General features: G+C 42.0%; 2 protein-coding genes across 2 annotated transcripts; both read left to right on the forward strand.

The window, feature by feature from the left end:
- Positions 1-4,364: 4,364 nt before the first annotated feature.
- Positions 4,365-5,318, forward strand: LOC139144132 (uncharacterized). The gene has a single exon (XM_070714795.1). The coding sequence runs from the start codon at positions 4,365-4,367 to the stop codon at positions 5,316-5,318; it is 954 nt and encodes a 317-aa protein (XP_070570896.1).
- Positions 5,319-5,492: 174 nt separating this feature from the next.
- On the forward strand, positions 5,493-8,597 carry LOC139144140 (uncharacterized). Its single transcript, XM_070714806.1, has one exon. The coding sequence runs from the start codon at positions 5,493-5,495 to the stop codon at positions 8,595-8,597; it is 3,105 nt and encodes a 1,034-aa protein (XP_070570907.1).
- The last annotated feature ends 1,469 nt before the right edge of the window (positions 8,598-10,066 follow it).

Genomic DNA, 10,066 nt, shown 5'->3' on the forward strand with positions numbered 1-10,066 from the left:
TCGCAAAATCATCACAACATATGACTTTTTGTGCATTTATTGACCCGAAGATGCAAACCAATTACACCAAATTTGAGCAGACACATGGTTGTCGGTTGTGAAATGCGTGACGTCATAGACACATAGATTAATGCTATATGTTTTTGAAAAGATTCAGCTACTCCAAAGTTGCTCAAAATCCCATGAAATTTTACGTAGTGATACTTTATATACTCCTTTACAGGCCCGGGCATGGATTTGGTCGACCGAGAAAAAAAAACATACTTTTGAAATGACAAATGTCTACTTTGTAATTTCGTACAATTTTAATCCTATTCTTTCCATGTCACAAAAAATGCTGGAGAAAATGTCTAAAACGCATGCTTAACCTTATTTATCTAGGTGGTGTCTAAAATTCTGCCGAAATTCATTTCAATATATGGAAATTGGCCGAATTGAAAAGCTTTCAAACATTTGCACAAGAGCAGAAGGCAATAGTGCCTAGGAACTATATAATGATTTCACGTGCAATAGTTTGTATTTGGAACACTGCCAGCCTTAGCAATCGCACGCGCATTGAATCCTTCTGTATCGCCTTAAAAGGTGTGTAAGTATTCACATCAAATCTATAGAAAATTCACTTCATGGACAGAATCATGGAAAATAGCATTTTCTTGTCTGCCCCTGAACTAAAATATGCATGGGCTACCAGCCATTGTCACCGGGCTACAAACTTCAGAAAAAGGTAGCCCAAGTGGACTACCAGGGAAGAAAGTGAATTTCGTGCCATGCATAGAGTGCAGCAACATGGAAGTATTGAAATTGTTCCGTAGGGAGTGTGTTAATGATATACAGGTACAGCCAATCAACAGTCAATAAGTTTTATGAGAGCCACCATACTAGAATAACAAAGAGCAAATGAAATGAAGAACTTGTCCCTCACTTTATGGATTTAAGAATTAAAATTTAAAATCAGCTCTCAGCAGAAGGATATATGTGCTAGTGACAGCCATCCTGCAAGGCAAATATGTAAATTTACTGACTGGTTTACACTAAGTCCTCCAATCGGATTATTCAAACTTCAAGTCATTTTCAGTCATTGGTTCACCATTTGTATTACAGTAATATTGCAGTTGTGGCAGTTATCTGACAGCATCTGGTAGGGCCATGATAACCCCTAGAAGATCCCATAAGTACATGAAGTACAGTTGTATGAAGGAGCCTAGTCAGTATGCCTCACATTCACAGCTTACAAATATGTACCTGTACATATACGGTGTACATGTAAATGTGCATGCGCAGCAATGTGACAGGGTCAGTTCTGTACTCTGTAGCTGTATCTTTTGATATTTTATTTATTATTTTTGTATTTTATGTCAACTGCACATGCCTGCCTTTTCTTGTTTGAATTCCCTAATCATGTTGAGAAACGGGTACACAGTGCATTGAGCTTGGTCTGTACAGTGTAGGCATGTAAATTGCCCGATTGTTGTTGTTGACAAGTGAATTCTGGTCTACTGGTACTAGAATTCAATTCAATTGTAGATAAAAGCAGTGCATTTTAATCATATAGATGCTGTGTTGATAAGCTAAAGGCTTAGTGTTTCAAGGGTTCTGTGATTACAACAAGAAGTTGCAATGGACTACCAGCTAACATTATCACATTATTATTAAATATCATCTGATCTAAGTTTACAGTTAGATAGATATGATTTTTGATACTTTCACAAATTCATAATGTCGCATTAAAGTCTTTACTTCACCAACTTATGTTTTAGCTATTGACCAGAAATGGTGTCAATGACAGGTACTCCTGCTAAAAGTCAAATTTCAATGCTGTATGAATACTTCACTATATGTTAGGTAAGAAAATAATTATTTCCGGTGACCCAACCTACATGTACATGTACTTTTACCCCAAGGTTTTTGAATTTTGAATTCTTTTTAATCAGTCACACACCCCATTAAATTGTTTTAAAAATCAAAAAGGTTCCTGATGTTACCTGCATGTACCCAATTTCCTAAAGGCATGTTGTTAATTGAAAGAAACAATGTTTTTCACGCTTATCTATACCATGAAATGAGTTCCTTAAGCAGAGTCTACATGAAAAGTGTTATTGCAATTTTTTTTTTATGTTTTGCTGCATTATGCTCTGATTGACAAAACTACACGCTACATGTAGTACATGTGCATTTAGGAGTAGGTGGCATACATGTAGCTATATTTACTGTCAATTTTTATACACAAATTCACATGTACATTGTGTACTGTATGCCTCTGCTGCACCTTTGAAAATGTGTATATTCACAGAACCTTTAATACATGGACCTACAACATGTTTTGTTAGTAAAATGGTTGTAGTTAAAAAACTGGTCATAAATAGAGACTTCCAATAGCCTCTTTCAACACTTTGTTCTACCCAGAGAAATGCAAACCCATTGGTTGTCAGATTTTCTCACTTCAAAACTTGTATTTAGGAGAAGATAAAGCAGCGTGAAGTCCATTTTAAGAACGTCCATTTGTACATGTATTCATTATCAATTGTCCCTCAATACAAGTACATGTACATCACAGTCATACTGTAGTAATATAGAATCAGATATCCATGAAAAGAGTTGCAGATTCACAATAAAAAACATGGAGATATAAATAAAGTGATTGCTTTGGTATTTTGTGTTGAATTGACCCTTCATGACCCTTTCTAGATTTTCAGAAGATCGCCCTCTATCTTTCTTAAGGCCTCTGACACAAAGGTCAAGAAACTTCTTGTAAAACAATTAAAAGGTTAAAGATTAAATTACACCACGCAGACACGTTTTTCTTCCACTGTCTTAAAGCAAGTAGACATGCCACGTGGATATCACAACACTCCAGCCAAAGTAGGACTGTAGGCGCAACGATGTAAGTTGATTTCCTTTTATGACTTTCCAATTATTTAGAGGACCATTTTGAATGCAGTGCTTAGATATTTTAGTAGAATTTAGTTCTTTTATTCCGTTTACTTTGAACTTGATCTGCCTCGACTCTCCGATGTAGACAATGAATGACCTTGTATTTTTAATCTCTTTATTTACCCAGTTTTCACCGCTTCTTGAATAAACCTATCCTAAACTAAAGCAACTGAGGGTGGTTATTTCTTGGAGTGGTTGGCACTTAGCGGATACAAAAGTAACTGGACTCCGCCACAGTGAAAAATCGTTGGAAGTGAAAAATCGACGCAAGTGAAAATTGCTGAAAACCAGTGAACCATTGGACAAGACACTGGCTCGAGTGCACAGCGGACACTGGCATATAGGCTACGAGGTAGGCCAACTGTATACACATATACAGCCAACTACAACTGACTCAAAGAAACTATAATGGATGAAGATAAAGTCGAAGGAGCTGAACTACCAGCCCACACAGAATCTCAAAATGAAAATCAAGGAGATATTTCTAAGACAGAAAATACCTCAGAACAAACAAACGAAGGGGCGGTGCCCAGTGGGACGGCCACCACTGTTGAAGGTGGATCTACTGCCCGTGCTGAAGGGCGCCCTCTACAGGACAGTAGAAAAAACGAAGGAGGACTGCTCTATGCTACCCTGAACACTGAAAAGGCCCTCTCAAGCATTTGGAACCAAACAAGGGGAGTTCTCATCGACCTCAGGGGGATGCAGGACCCAACAGAACGCAAAATTGATACAGCAGAGACACTTTCCAAGGAATACGAACAAACTTGGAACAAACTTCAGAGACTTTATCAACAAGACAAGACTCCAGAAGGTAAGGAGCATGCAGAATTAACGGAAATAAGCTTCAATAGGAACATTGAACAAGCAAATGAATACATTAACGATGCAAAGACAAGGAGAGCTGAAAACAGCGTCCTCATCTTCAAATCACCATCCGAACGAGGATCTACACAAGGCAGCTTACGTAGTTCACACAGAACCAGATCATCAACATCATCCAGAACAAACGCATTAAAGGCACAAGGCAAGGCACGCTCTGCAGCAAGAGAGGCAGCGTATATGAAGACAATTGCTCACCATCAAGCAAAAATCAAAGTTATCGAAGCTGAAATGAAAGCAGAAAAGGCAAGGATAGATGCAGAAACCCTCCAACAAGTAGCGGAAGAAAATTCCTTACCAGTACAGACACTTACTACACCAGACCAGTCATCGAACGACCATGTATCACGATACATTGCAATGAAAAGAGAAATGAAGCATGATCCATTACCAACACTGAACTTACCGAGTTCGTACCCAAAGCACAAAATAAAGACTTAGAATCATCCCCTCTACTGATACAACCAGGACAGGGAACACCAACAGAATCAGGTGAGACAGTCACACCTACTTCAAATCAACAGACACCTACAACAAGCCAGAACAACAACATGCAACCTCTGACGGAGATAGCCCAAATGATGGCCCGTCAACGTTTACCACTACAACAACCAATAACATTTGGAGGCGACCCAACCATGTACATGTCATGGAAAAGATCATTCGAGGCCACTGTGACAACGGCCTGCATACAGACATCTGAGAAACTTGACTTCCTGCATAAATACACGCAGGGAGATCCGCAGAAAATCGTCGAAGACCATCTACAACGTTACGTAGACGACCCAGACGAGTCATACAGAGAGGCTTGGATAGAACTAGAAGACAGATTCGGCAACCCTGCAGTCATCACCGCAGTAATCCTGGAAAGACTGAAGTCCTTCCCGAAAGTTAAACCAGACGAAAGCAAAAAGCTACTCGAACTATCAGACTTGTGCTCTAACACAGAGGCACACATGAGAAAACTTCCTGACCTTTCGTCCCTCAATACACCACAGGGACTCAAGCCCGTCATGGAGAAGTTACCAAGATTCATCCTCACAAGTGGAGAGATAACGTGGCATATATACAAACGACGCCACAAAACATTTCCTGCATTCAAGTTCTTCAAAGACTTCCTGAAAGACACAGCGAAAGCAGCATGCGATCCTGATATTCCAAGACCAGACGACACACACCCTGGAACAAGTAAGTCAAAATCCAGTCAACAAACGAAGACTAGAGCGCGTGTACACACAACGAAATCATCAAATGAAGAAAAACAATGTCTCTTTCACGAGGCTACAGGACATGACCTGAAAGATTGCAAAGCATTTGCAAAACAACCAGTTGCTGACAGAATTGAACTGTGTAAGAAGAAAGGCTTGTGCTTTAAATGCACTGAGAAACATCTCGCCAAAGACTGCACATCGACCATCGAGTGCGCCATATGCAAGAGCAAGAAACACATCACCTGTCTCCACGCTACACCGGTGACAGGTCTAAGCAGAAAACAACAAAGCTAAACCAGAAGATAAAGAAAAGGAAACCCAAGAACTACAACAAAATGTACCAGACTCACGAAATGCCCAGCTGGACGTTCGTGTGGGAAGATAGTCCTCGCAAAGGTGTATACACAAGACCGACCAGCAGACTACATAGAAACTTACGTAGTCCTAGACGACCAGTCCAACGCCTGTATGGTTGACAGCCACCTCTTCGACGCACTGAAGATACATGGCCCAGACCTTGAATACGAACTGTCAACATGCAGCGATAAGGGAGAACTCAGAAAGGGACGACGTAGCAACCGCGTCATCATAGAATCACATGACGGAAAGAAAAAATTCTCTCTTCCCGTCCTGCTAGAAAACGACAACATACCGAGCGACAAGAACGAAATACCCACACCAGACATTTGCAAGGCCTTCAAACATCTGAAGCCCATCATCGATTACATTCCAGAACCAAAAAAGAACGTTGGAATTCATCTCCTCATCGGCAGAAACTGCCCAGAACCACTGAAAGTCAGAGAAACAAGGAACGGACCTGTTAACTCGCCTTGGGCTCAACGCACCGACCTAGGGTGGACAATTTCAGGTGAACTGTGCCTAGAGACAGCAAGAGGTGTAATCCGCACTTCAGTACACCGTACTACTGCAACCCTCAACAGCTACGATGAATCGGCGCTCGAATGTAATCATCACATCCACATCAAAGACATAATAAGCCCGAAACCCGTCAACTTCGGCACCACAGTCTTCAAGCGGACACCTTACGACGAACAAAAGGCACCCTCCATTGAAGACAAGCAATTCCTGGACATCATGCAACGAGAAGTCCATGTAAATGAGGAAGGAAATCTAGAACTTCCTCTCCCCTTCAGGCAAGACCCGAAGAAATTACCGAACAACCGACAGTCAGCTCTGAACCGATTCTACAATCTACAGAATCAGTTTCAGCGTAAACCACAAATGATGGAAGAATACTTTCAGTTTATGAAGAAAATAACGGAACGTGACCACGCAAGTCCTGTTCCAGAAGATGAAATAGATGCCGACAACGCATGGTACCTACCACACTTCGGTGTCTACCATCCCAAGAAACAGCAGATCAGAGTAGTATTCGACTCCAGTGCAAAGTACAATGGAGTCTCCTTGAACGACGCATTGCTTCAGGGACCTGACCAAATGAACAGCCTCCTCGGTATCCTGCTACGATTCCGACGCGAGCAGACAGCAGTAATGGGCGACGTAGAACAAATGTTTCATAGCTTCCACGTCAACAAAGAACACAGAGACTATCTGCGCTTCTTTTGGTTCAAAAACAACGACCCCACGAAACCAGTAATTCAGTACAGAATGAACGTACACCTGTTCGGCAATGTCTCCTCACCAGCCATTGCTACCTTCGGACTGAGAAAGATTGCTGAAGACGGCGTATCTACATACGGAGAAGACGTGAAAGAGTTCATCGACAAGAACTTTTACGTCGACGACGGACTAACCTCAGCACCAGATGCACAGAAAGCTATTAGTCTCATCAATAGAACAAGAGACTTACTAGCGACCAGAAACATTAACTTCCACAAGATCGTTTCAAATGATGAAGAAGTCATGACAGCACTTCCAAACGAAGTACGAGCCAAAGATCTACAGAGTTTGGATTTCAACCAAAACACCTTACCGACACAGAGATCATTAGGGGTCAAGTGGTCTCTAGAGACGGACGCATTCACATTCGAAGTAGACTTGAAGGAGAAGCCATTCTCACGGCGGGGAGTACTGGCGATCGTCAACTCAATATACGATCCACTCGGTATACTCGCACCAGTTTCCATAGAAGGAAAACTAATACTACAAGGCCTCATGACAGAAACTAAAGGACGCAACTCATCAAACCTTGGATGGGATGAAACGCTACCAGAGAAATACTTGCCCAGATGGACACGCTGGTGCAACAACCTCAACTACATCACAAAGATACAGCTACAGCGATGCTACACTCCACCCACCTTCGGACCCATAAAGAAAACTGAGTGTCACATTTTCTCTGACACCAGCAATGAAGCCATAGGTGCCGTAGCGTACTTGCGGTTGACTAACCATGAAGACAACGTCAACGTATCATTCATACTTGGCAAGGCAAAGGTAAACCCGACTCATGCAGTCTCCATACCTCGCCTAGAACTGTGTGCAGCCGTCCTAGCGACAGAACTCGCACAGAAGATCACATCAGAAATCGGCCTGAACATCGACAACGTCATATATCACACGGACAGCGAAATCGTCCTTGGATATATAAACAACACCTCGAAACGTTTCCACGTATACGTAGCGAACAGAGTGGAAAAGATCCACAACATCTCATCACCACACCAGTGGCGACATGTGTCTACACACGAAAATCCAGCTGACATCGCATCACGCAGCGTACCAGCCCAAAAACTCAACTCAACTATCTGGCTATCAGGACCAGCATTCCTGTGGCAGCGAGACGAGCAAGACAACCATGAAGAAACAGAACACAAATACACAGTAAGTGACGAAGACCCTGAGGTCCGCAAACAACTTGCTGTCCTCAACACATCAACGAAGGAAGTAGAACAAGACGACTTAGGTGCTCACCGATTTCAACGATTCTCATCATGGAGATCCTTGAAGAGAAGTATTGCCAACTTAATAGGCAAAATCAGACAAAGAAAATTACCAGAAAAGACAGACAAAAAAGAAGAAGAGAAGTCTCCAGAAGAACTGAAAATTGAGATGATGGCACAAGCAGAAACCATCATCCTACGCTCAGTACAAAAAAGTGTGTTTCATAAAGAATATGAGATACTATCTGCAACAAAGTCAGCAGGCACGGACAACAACAGACTACAGAAACGGAACCCCATCAGCCGGATGAACCCATTCATCGATGAAAAAGGACTCATCCGCGTTGGAGGAAGACTTCGTCAATCTGACATCGACCTCTGCGGCCGACACCCCATCATCCTCCCACAGGACAACCACATTTCACGACTTATCATCGATCATGTACATCGACAAGTACAACATCAAGGCAGACAACTCACCCTGTCAAACGTCAGAGCTAATGGCTATTGGATCATGGGCGTACATGACATGGTAAGAAGTATACTACACAAATGTGCGATATGTAGAAGACTGAGAGCAAAACCACTCACTCAACTCATGGCCGACCTACCGTCGGACAGAACAGAGAAAAACCCCACCATTCACCAACGTCGGAATGGATGTATTCGGCCCCTGGGCTATAGCTTCCCGCAAAACCAGAGCCAGTAAGTCTGAAGCAAAGAGATGGGCAGTTATCTTTGTCTGTCTCTACACTACAGCAGTACACATAGAAGTAATAGACTCCATGGACACTTCATCCTTCATCAACGCCTACGTCGCTTCATAGCCATACGCGGCAACATCAAGAAACTCAGATGTGACCAGGGCACAAACTTCATTGGCGCAAAGAACGAACTTCAGGCAGCAGCCAAAGAGCTGGATCAAGACCGCATCAAGAAATTCCTTACAACGAGAGACTGCGAGTGGATTTCAACCCACCTCACGCATCACACTTCGGCGGTATATGTGAACGACAAATTGGTACCATCAGATGCGTTCTGACTCTATGCACTATCAACTAGGCAAGCAACAATACACACATGACTTGCTGACAACTCTCATGGCAGAAGCCAGCGCCATCGTCAACTCCAGACCTATAACAACTGTATCATCAGATGCAAACGATCCTCAAGCTCTCACCCCAAACATGCTACTCACAATGAAGACTCAATCACCGACCCCACCACCAGGCTCATTTGTCCAACAAGACATCTACAGTAGAAAACGTTGGCGACGCGTACAGTATCTAGCTGATCAATTCTGGATACGATGGAGAAAAGAATATCTACAAAGCCGTCAGCCACGACCAAAATGGATCAAATCTACAATCAACATCAAAGAAAGAGACGTGGTTCTTTTTAGAGAGAAAGAATACGCAAGAAACAGCTGGCCCCTCGCTCGCATAGTGAAGGTCTACCCCAGCGATGACAACAAAGTACGAAAAGTAGATGTCATGATCTACAAAGATGGCGAACATCGAACCTATCTCAGACCAATTAGTGAATTAATTTTGATTGAAAGTACAAATTGAATTCTGTGATTGAGTTCAATGAACAGTATATACGGACTCTTAGTATGAACCTTTACGTATGAACATTTAGCCTTTTAGAATTTATTTAGACCTAAAATATTACTAGGCATTTATTTATTTGAAATTTATGATTAGTAAAAAGTCAGCTTACCGCGCATTTTTAGACGGGGAGTGTGTTGGATTGACCCTTCATGACCCTAACTAGATATTCAGAAGATCGCCCTCTATCTTTCTTAAGGCCCTCTGACACAAAGGTCAAGAAACTTCTTGGTAAAACAATTAAAAGGTTAAAGATTAAATTACACCACGCAGACACGTTTTTCTTCCACTGTCTTAAAGCAAGTAGACATGCCACGTGGATCTCACAAACACTCCAGCCAAAAGTAGGACTGTAGGCGCAACGATGTAAGTTGATTTCCTTTTATGACTTTCCAATTATTTAGAGGACCATTTTGAATGCAGTGCTTAGATATTTTAGTAGAATTTAGTTCTTTTATTCCGTTTACTTTGAACTTGATCTGCCTCGACTCTCCGATGTAGACAATGAATGACCTTGTATTTTTAATCTCTTTATTTACCCAGTTTCACCGCTTCTTGAATAAACCTA

Source organism: Ptychodera flava, chromosome 1 (assembly GCF_041260155.1).
Source record: "Ptychodera flava strain L36383 chromosome 1, AS_Pfla_20210202, whole genome shotgun sequence".
Classification (NCBI taxonomy): Eukaryota; Metazoa; Hemichordata; class Enteropneusta; family Ptychoderidae; genus Ptychodera; species Ptychodera flava.

Excerpts from the sequence above, each read along its gene's own strand:
- LOC139144140 (XM_070714806.1), top strand. The coding sequence starts at position 5,493 with ATGGTTGACAGCCACCTCTTCGACGCACTGAAGATACATGGCCCAGAC.
- LOC139144132 (XM_070714795.1), top strand. The coding sequence starts at position 4,365 with ATGCAACCTCTGACGGAGATAGCCCAAATGATGGCCCGTCAACGTTTA.